Source organism: Dipodomys spectabilis, unplaced genomic scaffold (genome assembly GCF_019054845.1).
Source record: "Dipodomys spectabilis isolate Male_0828 unplaced genomic scaffold, ASM1905484v1 ptg000588l, whole genome shotgun sequence".
NCBI classification, from domain to species: domain Eukaryota; kingdom Metazoa; phylum Chordata; class Mammalia; order Rodentia; family Heteromyidae; genus Dipodomys; species Dipodomys spectabilis.
This window is the reverse complement of record NW_024871265.1, coordinates 442,991-462,594: the sequence shown is the minus strand read 5'-3', so window position 1 is coordinate 462,594 and position 19,604 is coordinate 442,991. Positions and strand designations below refer to the sequence as shown.

The following is a 19,604-nucleotide window of genomic DNA, read 5'->3' as shown; positions in this document are numbered from 1 at the left end:
TATTCTCAGTAGACATTTATGAGCTAATTATCTCTCACTGAGCCCCACTGTAAAAATATCCCCACTGCTCAATACCAATACATTGGGGACCAAGTCCCCACTACATGAACCTTTGGGGGACAAACTAGAGGCATCTCCTAGGTCTGATCTACAAAATAATCCCTGGGAACTTGTGAAGAATGCAAATTCCATTGTTCTATATTTTGTAAAAGAATCTCAGGAGCTTCTGAGGTTCTTGTGTCAAAGACTCAAATGAGAAACAGGACTCCAAAACCAAGAAAAAAATGAAGTAAGGCAAGGGGAAGAAGGGAAGGGGGAGAGAAGAGGGCAAGAAAGATTTTTTCACCTAATACATATATATGTCTGATATGTGCTAGAAAATGTTTGAAGTTTTTAGTCCCAGCCTCTAAGAATGATGAACTCTTGGCCCTTTAAGAGGTTCTGACCTAAATTCAACTAACTGTTTTGCTACACCTTCATGCCATGTCTACTAGGCAGACCTCCTGTTAGATCAGAATGTATGTTCATGTTTTCTACTTCCTGTGGCCTCTACTGCCCAACTCAGCTACCCTGTAATTGAGCGTGTATGCCATAAAGGTAGCCTCAAAACCAAAAAATGCTCCAGAGAGACATCCTCCAATCTTAATGGCTGCCTTGGGTTCTTGGAAGGGCTGCATTTCTTGTTTCCTCAGTTCACTAGTTGCCACCTACTATAAAGAAAATGGAAAAGTAATGATGCCAATGTCATGGAAAAGAATTAGATGTGCTTCACATTGAGAAAATTTCACATATAAAACTCAAGTATGCTAAAAAGTAAACCATATCATTGTATAATAAGCAACACAAACATTTGTGGAGTCTTTCCTTCTTACAGGAATCTATATGAGGTGCTGAGGCTACAGAAAGGTCTAAACCAGTTCTAGATATAGGGTGTCACTGGAAGAGGCCAAGTACATGACAAGCTATGTTGGTAACAGGTACTAAGAGCTAGGGGAAGGGAGTATAACAGGGGCAGTGGAAGTCAGGGAGCATAGTAATGAAAATCCTGAGGCTTGAGTAGGTGTAGTTGAAAGAGGTGGAACTTGAGCCAAACTTATCAAAGAAGCAGGCAAAGGGACGTTGTTCCCAGAAGCAGCATTTTTCAGGGGTGGGCATGTATACTGTGTGTTTTGGAAACAATGACTAGTTGGCTGGAACATGGTTTTGTATGCAAAAATAGTGGGAAATAGGGTCAGCCAGGTGAGCTCTGGATTGTATACCAATGGTTTGTCCTAAAAGGCTTGTTAATGTTTGGATTAAAAGGAAGTATAAGCAGGTATCTAAGATTACTTTGGAAAATCACCAGGCTAAGTTTCTCTGGAACAAGGCCAAGGGAGGAGAGAAATGAAAACATTTTGATAATGTGAATAATCTAGCTATCATACACTATTGCCACAGCTGCTCTACTTAATAAAAACAACATTCTGTCCCAAAGAGGGACAGAGTCAGGAAAGTAGATAGCTCTGGCAAGAGAGCAAAAAGGACATGAAAATTGCCAATGACAGAAGTGCAAGGTCAAGCCAGTCCAGGATGGAATTTGTGCTGATCAGTCAAATGCTCTAAACAGACGTTCTGCGAGAAGATTAGAATTAGTGTCCTAGCCTGGTTTCTCTTGTTACCTTGTCCTTACAGCTGGCCCAGATCCTGCTCATCTTTCTTTCATTGTCTCCCTCACAGGTGCACATGCTCCTGAGTCTCCATATCTCTGCTGGGCTGCTCCTTCCCTGAACCACCTATGGGATCCTGCCCCTGCCTCAGGTCACACCTGCTGGGTGGCATCCAGCTAGCTTCCCTCTCCCCACTAGCTCAGCACATTCTGGCTGTCAGGACTGAAGCCTTTCCTTTCTTCCTTTGGTTGTGGGTAAAAGTCCAGTTTGCTTTTCTCTCTCTGTAATGTCAACATGAAGGCACAGGCACTTGATCTAAGTTCTCAAACATTGAAGCTAACTCCACATCTGCCATAGTAAAGAGTTTAATAGACATTTACTTATTGAATGGTTTAATCAAGTAATAATGCTCTTTGAAATCATTTGAAGTTAAAAACTTCAAATGGCCAAAGAGTGCATGATTGGGTGAGGATGCATCATAAAAGCCAAAGGTAATTGAATTAAATCGCAGAGAGTGAGAGTGATGGATTTACACAGGGCTTCTCTAGATACCAAAGAAAACCAGGCATGAGGCTGAAGAATCAGAGTCAGAAAATAACTGGCACGAGATACTTCTTTAGATGTCAGAACAAAACTTGAGAAGATCTGGGCACAGAGTGCCCAGAGCATCCTGAGCACTCATCTATCAGAGAAAGGGGTTAAAAGGAGGGAAGAGAGGCTCCACACAGGAGAGTGGAGGGCCAGGAATAGGAGCCTTCTCAGAGAGTAGACCAAGAAGTCTGTGTCTGTTGCCCAGAAGGAGACAAAATATGATTTCTTCAATATTCATTAAAACTTCAGAGGTAACAAGCTCTTCAGAGGCAATCTTAAGGAGAGAAATCATGGCCCCAAGTGTTTACCAGGAAAGCTGAACATAAGACAGGAGTGATGGGTAAGTGCATGCCTAGGAAGCTGAGTACTGGGAAGTCTGCCATACTTGGCTGGATTCCTTAAATGACCAACATACATAAGCCATGCTATGCACCTAAGAAGAAGGGGGTTTTGCTAGGAAACATAACTGAGAGGTGCTTTTATACAAAATAAAGAATATTGAACCTATTATTTTGTTTATCTAGGGAATTATGGCCACTCTGTGGACATCAGACAAGTCTAGTCCAATGCCAACACCAGCTGTTCTAACACTTGGTCTGGACATGGGACATCTAGAAGGTCAGTGTTCTGCAAAACAATACCACGAAACAATGAGCTTAATACAGTAAAATCATTGTGTTGTTGAATCAGATCCTAGGTTCTAAGGAAAAGAAAAGACAATTGCTCCTAAATAGAAACATTCACATCTTAAACTTAAAGGTATTTTCTTCACAAATGCACTTTTTCTTGCTAGTAATTTAGACTGTAGCAATGACCAGCTTTGCTCACCTTGATATCTGAAAGTTCCACAAATACTGCTTGGTCAAACGTGTAAAATATTTGATACCACCATATTATTTGCAACAAGCATGTAAACAGCCCATGCAAGTGGTACAACAAACAAGCCTGGTGTTATGCATCTGTGGCATTGCTGTTCACTTTCACTTTCCCTCTTCAGGTCTTAGTGAGCACAGGCATGATTAAGCCAGGACACTGTTGTTCTTCAGGCTGTGGGGCAAAAACCGAGGGACCTCAGTGGAATATGGTTGCTCATAAAGTCTGAGTGAGGGAAGAATGCTAGAGAAGATATCCTCATGATCTGAGCAGAGTATATCCATGACATCCCTCAGCCTGTAGCTCCCAGTGCTTTATCCTCACAGGGATCAACAAGACTAAGCCTTGCTGCTATTTGCTATACCCAATTGTTAGCTTTGCCCTGATCTAGAAAAAATGACCATGAACCCCAGAGATCAAGTGATGCTAGGGACTGCCACTGGAAAATAGTTGGCTAACTCTAGGCTTAAACTAAAAGTAATAATACAGAATGTAAAGTCAGGACCTCCCTGAATACCCATGTCCCATTCCATAATGTCAGTGAAAGAACAGAGTTGAAAGAGAGGATAGATACTTTTGTTTCTCTACTTAAATGTCAAAGATAGGATGCAAGAACAAGAAACCCACAGCTCTAAGTGCCTAATAGGACCACAACACAGAACAGATTCCCTGGGTAACTAGGATTCTACTGTCCCTGACCATATCCACGATCCTGTCCTTCCTAGCAACTGTGGAATCAACCAGGATCAATTACACCTGTAACTTCATAGTTGAATCTCTCCAAGTCTCTGAGAATGAGAACCTTCTTTGGCATTCTTTTTTTTTTTTTTTTGTCGGTTGTGGGGGCTGAACTCTGGGCCTGGGTGCTGTCCCTCAGCTCTTCAGCTCAAGGCTAGCGCCCTACTACTGAAGCCACAGCGCCACTTCCGGCAATTTTTTGCTTATGTGGTGCTGAGGAATCGAACCCAGGGCCTCATGTATGCAAGGCAAGCACTCTACCACTGAGCCACCTTCCCAGCCCTTCTTTGGCATTCTTTTGTCTTTTATCACCTATAAATCTAGGACAATGTTCAATATGCACATATATATGTTGTAAATGTTTATTCTTAATATATTTATATTGTAAGAAAATGAGTATTGTGTATCTGTATGTCTGTATGTCTGTGAGTACATGTGTGGGTATATGAATGTACCATATATGAAGATCAAGAGCAAGGAAAGCCAGGCATCCAGGATACAAAATTTAAGGAGGCACTCAATCTCAGGACTGACCTTATCCTTGTATAAGCCTGAGAAGGAGAGCTTCCTTAAAATTTTTACACCTTAGAGCCTCTCTCTAGTTTCAGACCTGCTTGGATATAAGTGTGTATCTCTCTGTATTTTGGGTGTAAGTGTTGTGTATATGTATCCATGAGTGTGAGTATGCATATTGTGGTGTGATTATATGTTTGTGTGTACCAGAAGCTCTCATTGGGCTTCCCAGCTCTCATCAGCAGGTGAAGGAGGCTCTATCATCTAGTCTATTTACTCTTAAATCCTGCTTCATCAGAACTGGCCACAACCTGAGTTTGTTCCCTCAGCTTAAAGTCCTCACTCTACCCACACCATACCCTGGGAGGCACCACAGGGTCATGGAGAAAGCCCTGGTTTTGAGACAGAGTTCTCCGCTCTGCTATAAGGGCTGTGGATCTGGATCCAGGCACATTTCTTTGGCTCTCAGGTTCCTCATCTATATTATGTGGTGCCATGGCCTCATTTATGAGTCCCTGGCCTTGAATGCACCTTAGGCTAAGTGGACTATTCACTATAACAAAAACCTTTACAACTTTTCAGATGTATGCAGAACCTGTTTGGCTCGGAACTCAAGTAGCTGTAGTCTAGAAGGTAAGAACAACAGAGATGAATACACCTCCGCAAAGTAGACTTCCAAACAGCCCCAAAAATGTAGGCATAGGAGGCCTTGGGGAATTGAAGAAAGGAAAACTGGAAGTCTTTGAGGATGGTGACATAGGAGCTAGGTTGGCTGAGTATAGTTAGGATGTGGGGTTCAAATGCTTCACAAACATAACATCAGCCCATCTTGAGGCAGGACTGATGAGTCCCACTGGATTGACAAAGTAAATGGCTCCTTAAGTCAGGTGGATATGAACAGATGAATGGGGTTCAAAGCCAGGTGTAGCTAACCCTAAAGAGCAGTCCATTTCATCAGTGCCAATGCAGGGGATAAGTTCCCTGGCCTCAAGACGGGCACCATCCATGTGGGCAAATTGAGGAACACTGGCAAAGCAATCAGTAGAAGGTTGTACATAATTGTGGCTACACTACAGTACAGAAAGTAAATACTTTATAGCTAATAGGGCTCAACCAGCCAGGCCCTAAGGAAGACAGAATCTCAGAACAGAAGGACATGTCAACAACAAGGAAGTGGGAGGCTTAGAGAGGAAAAGCCCTACAAAGTTTGCAAACTATGATGGCACAGGAATTGAGCACTGGAAGTCTCCAGCAAGCATTTAGGTTTGGCAGAAGTGGGCATGTCTCCACAATACTGGCACCTACAGCACTGTGGCCTTTTGCTTTGAGCTTCCAGGCTACACTAGATGGATCCCTAGCCTAGACTATCATGGAGCTAATTTCACATAGTTTCATAGGCTGCCTTTCTGGAGTAATGTTCAAGGGATCCACTTGACTTTAGAAGGACAGATGAGGTTTATCTACCAGTGGTGATGATGTGGTAGCATGGCTATTCAAGATGACTGCTGATACTCCCTGGTGGACAAGCAGCTCTATATCCACCCTTGAATTGTCAATGCTCATTCTAGTCCTGTCCTTGAATGGTTTACTCTGCTTATTCCCCTCTTAGAGACTGTGTGTCTGTTCTCTTTAAATGGAATAATGGATTTTCAAATCTCAATCATTTACTTTCTCTCTCCTGACCATAAATGGTGTTCTATATGTGGCAAGTAGCCTCCATGAGGACTTGTTAAAGTTGAGTTAGATTCTAGCTGCTTCCTAGCTTGCCTCCAGTACTAACATCCTTCTGCCTCCTTGCTCCCACTTCAATGTCATAGCAAGACACCTGACCAGATACACCCCAGTAAGAGTATCAGGAATTTATCCCATTGCCATCAGCTCCATTTTGGCACAGGAACATGGACCAGTCTCAGTGATGGAATCAAAGAGCACAACATAGCTCATGTCAAGGGTTGGTGCTTCACTACTCAGACCTTTAGATGTCAGTAGATTTGCCATCATGCCAAAGCTGTATTACTATTACACCAAATAGGAAACCATAAAAAAGTAAGTGGGAAAGGTGAAATGCAGGATAAAACAGAAAATGGTGGATTTTAATATTTTAAGTCAATATGGAATCTATGTTGATTGAAAGCAGGGTCCTAGCCAGGTGCCTAGGGCTCTCACGCCTGTAATTCTAACTACTCAAAAGTTAAGATCTGAGAATCCTGGTTTGAATACAGCCTGGAAAAGAAAATCGGTGAGACTCTTATCTTCAATGTCCTCCCTTGAGAAAAATTATCCCCCACACCAAAAAAAGAGCTGGAGCTGTGGTTCAAGTGATAGGAGTGCTAGCTTTGAGCTGAAAATGCTCAGAGACCATGCCTAGGCCCTGAGTTCTTGCCCCAGGATCAGTACCAAAAACCAAACCAAAAAACAAACAGACAAAAAACAAGCTAAAGGAAATCACCCAAGTCCTGAGTTCAAATTCCAATAACAGAAAACAAACAAACAAAAAGCAAAACAAGTTACTAAGATAAGTGTTTTTTTTTGTCTCTGGCATCTTAACTGTGTACAAAGAATCAGGGCAGACTCATATGAGCTCTGTTTGCTCTCAGACAAATTCATAATACTAATTCCCTGAGCGTTCTGATTCTAACATAAAGTCCATAGACAGATTGTTCCATCATATGCCTAATGCTCCCCCGACTATTGGGTTTTCTGGGAAACTGAAATGGGAAATCCTTTCCTAGATGGGACTACCTAACAGCCAACAAGGTGAGGGAAGCTTGGCCAACTTTCCCAGGTATCACTTTATTTATTTATTTATTTATTTAATTTATTTGTGCTGGTACTAGGAATTGAACTCAGGTCCTCAGCTCTCTTGCTAAGCTTTCTTATTCATGGCTGGCACTCTACCAGTTGAGCCATGCCTCCAGTCTGGAATTTTGCTGTCTGATTGGAAATGGAATCTTTCAGACTTTTCTACCAGAGATAGCTTTGAACCTCCATCCTCCAGGTCCTCAGCTTTCTGAATAGCTAGGATTACAGGTTTGAGCCACCAGCACCCAGCCCATTTATCCTCTCCTTTTCACCTCAATACATGATGTGCCTATTGTTTTGGCTATGTGGAAGTCTGTCCCACATTTTCAGAGAAACGAAGTTTCAAGTTGGGTTTCAAATTACCCATTTGAAGTTTCACAGAAAGTACTAAGACAAGAGAGCATTGGAAATGTGCCCTGAAGACCTCCCTTCCTGGTTATCAGTGTATCTGGCAGAAAACAATTTCTTGACTAGCTGCTCTTTGCCCAGTGAAAACACCACTTTTACTTACATTGCTTTCTAGAAGCTCTACAACATCCTTCTAGTTTACACAGATTTAGAAATCAAGCTCAGAGAGACAACTGACTTGTATAAGGTCACTCTGGAAGAAAACAACAAGGTCTGGGTTAAGAACAAAGCCTCAAGGCTTATCTTCCTCCTGCTGCTGGCAAAGCAGGCACTTTGATGAAGGGTGGCTGCCACAGTGCACTGGCTTTACACTCATTCAAAAGTCCCTCACCCTCTTAACACCTCACAGCCCCTGAGCTTATCCCCCAAAATAATAGTTTTACTGTCTTTCTAGAAACACTGGGGAATTAAAAAAAAATGCAACTCACACAGAGAGTTAGTCCCCTGGTGTGTGCAAACACACAATTCACATGATGACACAGATTAAGCCATTTCGCTCTTGGATGCATCACCTAGTCAGCACCTTTCTGTGGTGCTGACCTGTCTCAGCAGACTAATTAGCACTAACTACCCAGGTCACTCTAAGGCCACTTAGGAAAATGAATGGAAAAGACAAAAACACTGACCACTGCAGCCAAATACAAGAAGAAAAAAATACAATTAAAAGAAGGAAGGGAAGAAGTGCTTCTTCTTTCTTAGCCAAAGATAGGTTTTTATCTGAGAAATACAATCTGCTCAAGTACAACCCAGCTACTGTCCACCTGAAACAATAAAATTATTAAGAAGGTCCTCCTTACAAACATGTTTACAAACTGAACCTGTGCAAAGGATCAATGGAGCAAAATTTTTTTTTTTTTTTTTTTTATTGTCAAGGTGATATACAGAGGGGTTAGAGTTATATAAGTAAGGTAGTGAGTACATGTCTTTGGTTTTGAACCCTTCAGTTAGAGGGACTCTGAGGAGACTGCAGAGGGAATGAAGCTAAATGTAGGAGACACCCATCCAGTGCCTCTACCACTTCTGGCTGTGTTGCATGGAGAAAGGGCTGTCCAGTGCTAGTCCCTGGCATGGTGGGCAGGTCTGGTGACTGCAAAGTTATTTTTGCCACAAATACTCTCCATCCCTAAAATGGACCCAGACTAGTGTGGGTCTTAAATTGCCAAGGTAGAGAACTAAGCCTCCTATAGACCTTCAAGCTTTTGGGGTGCTAAGAATGGCTGTTTTCTCTGGTGTAAGCAGAAACACTATAGTCCTGTGGGTTTTTTTTAAAAGTCTTTCTCCTTCTTTCTCCCTACAGTGACTTTGAGGAGAGATATCATGATAGTAGTACATCACCCATTTCACAGCTGGGAAGACGGAGGATCATACTGAAATGGTGTTTATGATAATTAATTGCTAGAGAGCTGAGGACATGGATGTGGAAAGGAGCTCATAGAAGACCTTAAAGGTTTCTACTAGTGCAGGCACTTATGGTTCTGTCTGAGTTTTCACTGTGTTTGCAGATGTGGATCATTGTTCTACTGGTAGGACTAGGAGTTGCTGATGAAACTTTGGGTGGGTAGGAGTAGTGGGCAGGAAAATGGAGTCAGATCTATCTCTCTGAGCATTAGTTTTCTACTTGTTCTATAAAAACATCAATAGCAATAGCTTCAGGGCAGAATTATGGGAATTAAATGAAATGATGTATATATCTGCCCTGAGCACAGCACCACACTTGTAACAGTCCTCAGCGACAATAATTGTAGCTTCCATTTATTGAAAGCTTGCTAAGTGAGTGTCAGCTTGGCTCTTGTGGACAGATTCTCTTTCTTTGGATATAAAAGTAGCATCAGATGGTCAGGAGCGACTACAAGGCTTGCTATGAGGAGCCCTAGAAATACTTGATATCTCATATGACATTTGAGACTATTCGCGGGGTGCGGGGGGGATCTTCAGAAATAAACAGAAAAAGGGCCTAAGTAACCCTGAGGAGCCTTGAACTTTCCTACCTTTGACCTTGAACAAAACTCAGTAAAGGTATGTCTCTACCCAGACCCATTCTGTGGAACGCCAAGGTGAAGCCCAAACTCAGTAACATGAATTACATGTTTAAGTAGAAAATTTCTCAGGAAGATCCTTTTCTGGCCAGTAGCTTGAATGACTGACATTTGCTTATCATGTGGCTGTGGAGGGGTCTGGAGCAGGTTGGTAGCCCAAATAGGCCCGTCAGACTAACTCTGGACATGATAAAAATAACCATCAATCCGCAAGATCTACTTGAAAGTCTGTGATTACTGTAGATAAGTGTGCAGTTAATTTCTGTTCACCCATCCTGTTCCAGAGACCATTTCAGGGCTATTCACCATAGGCTGGATTGTTTTCTGTACTTTCCTCCCCAAAACAGCCTCCAAACACCCCTAGTAGAAGCAAGCATTTCACCTATTTCCTCTTCAAAACAACCTAGGCTAAGGTCTACAACTTGAGTCCTCTCCTTCAAAGGACAGAGTGGGGGGCATATTCTTCTCATGTACAGTGCACCCTCAGCTTCTAGCTCTGAAAGAAGTGAGGACTGATGGGGAAACAGTGTCTCAGCCTATATCTAAGTCTCAACTTAAAAACAGAAACTATCTGTACCTCATAGGGGACTCACTCTGTTCCTCCCTCCCTTCCCTCTCTTCCTCCCACTTTCCTCTCTCTCTCCCTCTGCTCCTTCTTTCACTGTCTTCCAAAAGGAAGCTGCTTCTTTTATCTTTTGGCTTCTTCTGTACTCAGAACAACAGAGCTCAAAGCTTCTTAGCTTGAGAACTCAGCACCTCTTGGACTGATAAATAGAGCACCTTGAAAATGGTTAGAACTAAAGACAGATCAACTATGGCAAGAGAAAGTAAACATATCCATGCACCAGTCAACCCCAGCAAGCTCCTCATTGAGATTACAAAGCAGTTCCTGCCAGAGCCAGTGAGGATGCTCCAGTATGCTGGAGAGGACCAAAACTACAAAGGAGCCTTCTCTGCCTCAGTGAGTTGTGCCCCAGAAAACTGGAGTCATCTGGCAATCTTTTGGGGGATGTGGTTTGGATGTTCCTAAGAATGGTAGATTCTGTCTGTTTGTGTGTACACTCATCAATTTTATGTTTGGAAATGTACCAAGAGAAGTGGGGGGCCCATTTCATTTATTTCTGCTGGGGGTGGGAGACTTCAGGTGAAACTTACCAGTGAAAGAATTGGAACTTTTCACAAAATAGAATGTACTAATGACATAATTTGATACAAGTATTTGAGGGACATTTCCTATGGAAAAATATAATTTCTACACTACCCTCCCCAAACACACACAGATTGTTTTTATGAGAACCAATTAATAAATGCTAATTCATTCAGGCATATCTCCACTAAATTACTGTTTCATTTAATTGCAGGGGAATTTTCCATTACTAAACTCTCCCTTGCTGATTTTTTGCATTATTTATATTTTTTCAGTTTTGGTAGTAGTGAGGTTGGTATGTGATATTATCTGCTGTTTGTGCATCTTAAATTTCTTTTTCATTTAAAATGTTTCCTCATTCTTTCAGCTCCGAGTAATCTGGGAGAAACATCATTATAAGCAGACAATATTTTATATATAAATGATTGAAAAGGCACTAGCTGAAATTAATCTAACTGAAGTGAATCTTGCATAATTATGTTCTTCTAATGCCTGTGTGTGTGTGTGTGTGTGTGTATCTTTACTTTGGGTTTACTCACAAATATATTCTCCTGTCAGTAAGTCACAAGCGTGAATATGAATAGACTGCATAGCAACTAGAGATGAAGAGTACAGGGGCTTTCATAAAATTAAAACAGTAACATGCCAATATCTTGGTAAGTCCTTAGAGCACGATGATTATTTTCTTACTTCCTTTCTTTGGACCCTCAAATCAAAACTTTGATAGTCAGATACCTAATCTCCTGACCAACTGACTCTCAAAGATTCTACCTTTTTATGCATAGAAAAGTAAGAGTCTAGGGTGGAAGAAAAGGTGAATAGGTGTCTATGATAAAGAATTTGTGTTCAAAAGAATATATTTTGAAGATGGGATTTCAATTTTCTTATATTGAAGAGCAAAGATTTCATATACCTGGCTGCCTTCCTTTCTGAGATTAGCACTTTCATTTTATTCTCAGCCACCTTCCTATCTTTTTTGCTTTGCTATTACCTCGTATTCACTTTCTTTCTTTCTCTCTTTATTCTTCCTTTCTCATAGAATTTTTAAAAATTGTCCTAGAGTCTGTAAATTATTAAACTGTTTACTCCAAGGTTTAGTTATGAGATGGCATGTCACCATAAGTAAGGTTTCACCTTTATACTGACCCCATCAATAATTACAGAACAAGAATGGTCTAGTAAATCTTTCTATTAACTATTACAAAAATGATTTCATTTATTCTGAGCATTCTATTGATTCTACATTTCTACATGTAAAATTTCACTGCCTTTTACGTTTTGCAAGTAGAGGGACTCAATCCAAAATGAAGTTGGCATATAAAGAGCTTGTGAATTTATTCATGAGAAAATGTACATCCTCCCCAAAATGTACTTTTCATTAAAATTAGAGATTTGGGGCCATAAATAAAAAGTTTTTAATTTATTAATAGGTTTGAACCAGAATATTTCTTAATAATTGAAGTTCCATGAGATTGGTTTTTGTTTTGTTTATTTTACTTCCCTTTGTCCTTTTCAGAAAAATTAGTCGTTTTTTTATATAGACTGAAAAAATTAATTAACTTTCCTTCCAGCCCAAAATGGCCCGAGATAAATGCTTCCAATAGACATCAAAAAAGTGTCAATTAGAAATAATTACTTCTTATCAATCAGTGGGGCAATTAAAGTGACAAAGCTTGAAAAGATACTTATCTTAAAACTAATTCACAAAGTAACTAAATTATCTCCTAATTAACTTGCATTGAGCAGGGTGGGAGGATAGATCGTCTTGAAACAAAGATGAATTGAGGAACCCCAATACCTCTTTATGTTCCTCAATACTATGTCTCCTCTCCCAAAAGACCTTGTTTTAAACCAGGCAAGAAACCTGGAAAAGAAGCAAATCTTTCCTGAGATATATTTATTCCCCTTTCCTCCAAGTCTAAAACCAGGAGGACTGACAGGAGCTTTAGTTTCCTGGTCTCTGATCAGGAACTAAGTGGTATTCTTTCTCCTTGATCTTACATTTCATCTTTGACTTTTTTCGTAAGTAATTATGAGGATTGCAAATTATTTCTTATAAAATTTGATGACAACTAGCTTGCTTTTATCGAATTCTTTCTCATTGACATATTTACTCACATTTTAATATGTATGTGGCATTTATTAATTTTCATGAACCTTTGAAACAAAATAATTTTTCTGCTGTAGAAAATTTTGTTCCCTGATGCAACAAAAAATCCCGAGGATTTTACCCAACATTTAGCTCTGACTAGCTGGCGGGCACCAGAATAATTTGCTAGCACCATTTCCTCGGAACAAAGCTTTGTAGTTCTGCAAGCAAAATTAGCTGAGGGTGAGCCTCGGTAACCTGGGGGGCAGAAGCGTGCAGGAAACTTTTCTAGGGTGTCTCGGGTTTTTAGAAATGGTGTGCTTGGCCGGCCTCGATGTCGCGAAAAGCCAAGCCGCTGCTCACACTCGGGAGTCTAAAGAAAACTTCGATGAGAGCTCTCTACATACAGATAAACTTAGAAAAGAAGGTGCGGGGCGGGAGGGGTGCTAAAAACGAAGAGAGAGAGAGAGAGAGAGAGAGAGAGAGAGAGAGAGAGAGAGAGAGAGAGAGAGAGAGAGAGAGAGAGAGAGAGAGAGAGAGAGAGAGAGAGAAGGGCTCATACAAACAAGAAGTATCAGCTTATGAATTGAGTTTTAAATATAGGCAATAGTGCCTATATTTAGCTCGACCTATAGAGAGAGTCGGAAAGAATTTGGGGACAACCTTAAACAGAGACATTTAAAGCAATTTTTCCTTTTTTTTTAAAGCACTAAATTAAACGAATGTAGGCTCCCTCCCTCCCCCACCTCCCTCCTCCTCTCCCCCCCCCCCCAGCCTTGTTTGTTTGGAGAGTTAAGAAGTCACTTTGATACCCGCCCCCCCACCCCCTCCGCCCTCGCCAAAAAATACCTGGCCGGGCTAGGGGAAGATGGCTCCCTCCTCCAATCCCCGAGTGATTTGCATCTGAGCTAATGGGAAATCCGAGTCTCATCATGAGATCTTTGTCGATAAAAAAAATAAAGTAAAAATAAATCCTGCCTTTTGTCTTTCCTTCTTGGATTCCCATTAATTCTAATGAGTGTTTCTAGAATAAAAATAAGAAGCGATTTTTTTTTTAAGTCATACGGAGGGGCTGTGATTGCTTTATTTTCCCCCGCAGCGTCGGGGAGGGGCGGAGGAAGGTCTCCCACAACCCGGTAAATTCAAAGACCTTGAGCACCCATTCCTCCAAACATCGCTCAAAGGTCGTGGGGGTAAACAGCGAAACTCTCAAAACAAAAACAAAACAAAACAAAACAAAAAAAAAAACCCCAAACCCGGCGGAAGTGAATGGGAGCAGCCTGGGATGGCATTGGGCACACGCGCTAGGCCTGGGAGACCGTCCTGATCCCCAAGACAAGGGCGACACCGGGTATTGTACCTTGGTTTGGCTTAAAGATTAAAGGATTTACACCTTTTTCTGGCTTTGGAAAGTGGTGTGAGGAGAACGCCTGGCTTCTGCGAGCAGCCGGGTAACGGATGCCAGGCATCTCTGCCTAGTCCCCGGCCTCACTAGCCCTGCGTCTGCGTGAAGGGTCTTAGCTCTCTAACCTGGCAGCCCCAGAAACTGCCCCAGGTCCGCAGAGGGTGGTTGGCACGGTTCTGGTCCCTTTCTCAGAAGGCAGCTGGAGCAACGGAGAAAGCATCCTGCTGGCTCCATCTGCGGATCTAGAACGAACCAAGAGGAGAAACCTTTCGGCGCCCCTGGAGGTTACCGGTGCCCCTCCTAGAGGAGCCTTGGCGCTCCGACCCGGCACTGCGCAGCACAACCTGACCTCCCGGCGCTCTCGGCTAAATAGAGATCTCAGCCAGCGCCGCGCCGGCTCCGGCTCTCCTTATTATAACAAATGTCCCGTTTGCGGAACAGGACTTCCTATTCGCCGAGAATATTGATTTCCTTTCACTTCACCGGCCCAAATCGATAGCGATGAGCCCTGGCCCCATAAATCGCCTTCCTCGAGGCCGGCCGTCCTCCATCCATCACCGCGGGCCGAATTGCGCCTCGTTTGGCTGTCCGCACAGGCTGCGCTTAGCGGCCGTGCCCACCAGTTCCCGACCCTGGGGGACTCGTTCCCGGTACAGACCCCGCCTGGCCTGGGTCCGGAGCCCCGGGAGCCGGCACGGTAGTCACGAAGCACAAGCGCTTTGAAGGCCCTAGGCCCCGGGCGCAGGTGTGGAGGCGGATTCGGATGCGCTAGCAGTTCAGTCCTAGCCCGCAGACACCCCGCAGGAGACGCTCGGCGTCTGCCCGGTGAAGGGCAAGAGAATCCCGGAACACCAGAGTATGCCACTGGCTCCCAGACCCTCGGCCGTAGGCTCCTTTCTCGAGGGCATGAGAGATGCGCAGAGCTTACAGTCCTGTTAGGGGATTCACAGGAAGAATCCTGAGATGGGAGCGCAGAGGTCGCGGGGCAAGGGAGCTACAAGCCCAGCACCCAGGCGGCCACGGATCTGAGAACGCGAAGGATGTTCACCGTAACCTGTCGTGCAAGACGGAGCACAAAGTACAACCCCCGGTGACCCCACAGAGAACCCCTCACCGATCCGTGTAGTCCGCAGAAACCAAAGCCTGGGGAGGGAGGCTCAGTCAGGTGGAGGGGGACCCGGAAAACAGCCAGGCGGCCCCAGCGGAGAGTTAGGCCCAAGGCGCCCCAAGCTGCGTCCCCAACAAGGTTGTCTCGCCAGCCGGGAGCTGAAGCTCCGGAGCCCTATGGACCCCTATGGACCCGAGCGCACGCACCGACGCTCCACGGCGCCGCCGGGGCTCGTGGGTCCTGGCTCGGCCGCATCCTTACCCGATCTGATGGAGTTGTGAGGCATCGCCAGGGAGTCGCGCTCAGCGTGTAGAGCACTTGGGGCTTTTTTACTCAGGTTCGGCCGCACTACGTCGCTATGCCGCTGCCCTGCACAGACCCAAGGAAGGGGCATGAGACTCAAGTCCCTTAACCTTAGACCATCTACCCAAACCCTGTCCCTTAGACTTCGATCGATCGCGTGCCAAGATTCGGGGAGGGTGAGGGGAAAGTAAGGCCAATCTCAGCCAGGCCTAACTCACTTATCAGACCGGAGGATCCGGGATTGGAGGCACTGAGGAAGCTCGGGACTCCAGTCCCGGTATCCTCTCCCTCCACTGTCCCAGCCTTCACCTATTTGACTTGGGAAGGAAAGGGTTGCCAGACTTCCCTGCACCCTCTCATTTCTTGAATTCCCACTTTTTTCCCCAGCCATCTAGTTCCTTGCTAACCCCTGGGTGGCATACCTGGCCGGCAGGACTCAGGCCTTCACTGCCTAGGTCCACCTGAGAGGGTGCCCTGGGCCGGGTGTCTCTCTTCTTTCTGAAGTTTGTTCCCATCCACTCGGCATCTCCGACCGGTTTTATCCCGCCAAGGCCCTGGGAGATGGGTCTGGTGAGGCTCTCAGGCCGCCGATTGGCTGGCTGGGTGCAGGGGGGTGCGGGAAGGGGAGGATTTTGCAAGGGGGACATGGCTGAGTGGACTCAGGAGTTAGAAACATTTGCTGGAGCTTCTGTTTCCAGCGGAGGGAAGAGAGGAAGGTAGCTGAGCCCTAACTCAGCCGTCCTGGAAATGCTGGAGGAGTGGGAGATAAAGGCCTAAGGTCTGAGGATTAGGCTCTCTGGAGCCTCTTGGGGTCGCTGACCACCAGAATAAGCAACATAGCTCCTCTATGACATCCATGGCTCTCAGCTCTCCCCTGATCTGCTCTCAGAGAACAAACCTTCATTTTTTAGGAAGGAACTTCTGTTTTGAAGCCCAGTTCTTTCAGTGGAAGCATGGTAATAGGATGCTCCCAACTTCTTCTAGGGCAGGCCCTTGCCCTTGAAATTGTTTTCTCTGGTCATATCCCAAACCATTGAAATTCCTCTTTGTGCAGGCAAACATGTCCAGCCACCTATCCTCTTCCTTGTTCCTTGAAAATTTTGAAGTTGGAAGAAAAGTTTGAGAGAAGAGCAGTGAGGGATTGCATTTCACCTCATCCTAGAAGGGCTTTAGAATTGACAGGTCTGTGTTGTCCTGTGGCCTTGGCTCTTGGAGCCAACATTTCTCATTGTGGGGTTTAGGTGAGGGTAAAAAGGTGTTCTTTAGGTAGACTGGAGAAGCTCTTTTCTCTGTGGAGGAGGGATTATGGGTATAGGGAAGAGTGTGAGCATGTGGAAGCAAATGTCCTGAAGTACTTATAAATCAATGGAGTAAGGCCCTGGCAGTACCCTAACCTCAGGCCAGATCTCTGGATTTAGGATTACTGCAGAGAAACAGCCTTAAAGGCTTCTGAGGGGCTGTGTTGCCTTGAGGGGCTGCTGAAGCATAGAGAGGCTAAGCTATTAGATGGAGAAGAAAGCAAGCAGAGGGGCCTAGGACAGGGTCCTTCCCTTCCCTTCCCTTTCCTTCCCTTCCCTTCCCTCCCTTTCTCTCTCCCCTCCCCTCCCCCCTCTTCCCTCTCCTCCCTTTGGCTCCCCTCTTCTCCCATCCCCTCCCCTTGCCTCCCCTCTCCTCCCTTCCCCTCCCCTCTACCCTTCTTGCCTCTCCTCTCTCTGTCTCTCTGTCTCTGTCTATGTCTCTGTCTGTCTGTCTGTCTCTCTCTCTGGCAGTAATTGTTTCATGAAAAGAATATATATGGTACTGAATGGAGCCTCCACATTTGTAAAGGTCTTTAAGTAAAATCAAGTGGTACTTTAGTATTTTAAATGTTTCTCCAAAATTGTTGTAAACTGCTGTGGTTTTGAAAGATTCAGATTCTTAGCTTCTTCCATTAGATTCCCCCATGGGAAAGAAGGCAGAAACTTATCAGGATGAAAGTGGATCTTGGCATCAGTCCTAAGGACCCTCACTCCCTAAGCCAATGTTCTTTCATGACCTCTGCCCTGACACTGAAGGGGAGCCAGTGGAATGATAGAGACTCTGTTCCCCTCTTACCAGAGAGGTAGTACTCTGAGCTGCTTCTAAGTTGTCTTGTTCAAAAGTTCTGAAAACCCACGAATTTCTACTCAAGCTAAGGACCTGACAGATTTCAATAATAATTGAAAGTCATATATCTATGCTGGTCAATGTTCTTTTTACTGACCAACAAAATAAATCTTCCTCCTACCTCCCCTGTTTGAGCAAAAGTTCTTAAAGGGAAATATCAGTAGATTAAACTTTTTGTCCCTGTTTGTGAACTCATTTGAAAAAAATCACTTTAATATAAAAACAAAGTACAGCTGAACAGGATTACTTCTCAAAGAAAAAACATCCAGGCACTCTGAGAAAACCCCTTCTGCAAGCTGCAGGTGACACAGCAGATAATAGGAGGACACTCAGCAAAATCATGTTCTAGAACCAGAAAGCAGTAAGAACACAGTCAGCTTCTGCTGCAGAGATAAACAAAATTACAATTGGAAATCAGGTCTGGTTTCCTAGATTCTTCCCGATTACTTGAGGCCAAGAACCATAGAAATGTCATCAGTCAGTACCCTAACTCAGCCTCTCTGATATTAGTTTCTTAACACATATCTTTTGGAAAATACATATATTTTGAGATATGTATCATATATCAAAATAATACATCTGTACATATATATGTGTGTGTTGAATATCTTTAATTAGTTTTACTTTAAGTTATAAAGACTTCAAGCTTTCCTTTGACTTTGATTTCAAAATGAATTTATTTCTTGTCTCAGTTCAGTGGGAAATTAAGATTTCACTTTTTAAAACCAGCACGCCCTTCAGTTTTTTTTTTTAGACTTGATTCATATAATGCTTCTTTGCCAAGATTATTGTTCAACAACCTGTGGTCTAAACCCACTTACTATTTTAAACTCTTTTTCTGAAAAAACTTTAATTCATTGCCCATATTAAAATGCAAAAGTAGAACAATATGAATAACTCAGGCTTGCCTTTAAAAAGTTGAAAAGTCTGGGGCTGGGAAGGTGGCTCAGTGGTAGAGCGCTTGCCTTACATGCCTGAGGCTCTGGGTTCAATTCTTCAGCACCACATAGGCAAAAAGAAAAAAGCCAGAAGTGGCGCTGTGGCTCAAGTGGTAGAACACTAGCCTTGAGATGAAGAGCTGAGGGACAGCGCCCAGGCCCAGAGTTCAGGCCCCATGACCGGATTCCTCCCCCCCAAAAAGAATGTCACAGAATGTTCTATGGGTCTCTCTACCTCAGACCTAGATATTGCAGTAAAGGAAACATGGGGCTCCTTGGACATGATTTCTCAGAAGTTTCTCTGCATATGAGTTCTTGAGATCAGCCATAGCAGAAGCTTCCTACCACCTCCCCTCCTTCCCCCCACTGACAACCTTCCTTCTTACCTACAGAGCTACCTTCTCCTACATGAAGGACCGTTTTTGGACCTAAAGAACAGCCTCTAAAAATAAAAATAAAAAAGAACAGCCTCTAGGAAGAAAATTGCAGCTTTCTACTTTGAGTTGGAAGTATTAGTGGCTCACACCTGTAATGTTACACAGGAGATTGAGATCTGAGGATTGGGATTCATAGAATCTGGGCAGAAAAGTCAGAGAGACTCTATCTCCAATTAACAGAAAAATGCTGGACTGGAAGCATGGCTCCAATAGTAGAGTACCAGCTGAGTTGTAAAGGCTGAGCAAGAGTGTGAAGCACTGAGTTCAAGCCACAATACTGACACACACACAAAACGTCAGGGTTCTTGACCCACCTTAAAGTGAGATCATTTTTCCCTCTAAGCCTCAGTTTCCTTTTCTGTAGGATGTGAGTGTAGGTGGGTGTGGGGAGGTTAAGACCTACCTTGTGGCTTTATTGTGAGGAT

At 43.7% G+C, this 19,604-nt stretch overlaps 1 protein-coding gene across 8 annotated transcripts in view; it reads right to left on the bottom strand.

The window, feature by feature from the left end:
- The window catches only part of Pax8 (paired box 8), a 57,996-nt gene extending 41,821 nt beyond the window's left edge, over nt 1-16,175 (bottom strand). For 7 of the 8 annotated variants that reach the window (XM_042670931.1, XM_042670938.1, XM_042670932.1 and 4 more), the window contains exons 1-3: nt 16,082-16,175; nt 15,618-15,725; nt 14,374-14,490 (exon numbers count right to left, since the gene is read on the bottom strand). In XM_042670931.1, coding sequence (XP_042526865.1) covers nt 14,374-14,490; nt 15,618-15,642 — 142 coding nt within the window. In that variant the 5' untranslated portion in view covers nt 15,643-15,725; nt 16,082-16,175. The remainder of the gene's footprint in view (nt 1-14,373; nt 14,491-15,617; nt 15,726-16,081) is intronic. The other variant, XM_042670934.1, reaches the window with a different exon arrangement.
- Nucleotides 16,176-19,604: the final 3,429 nt, after the last annotated feature.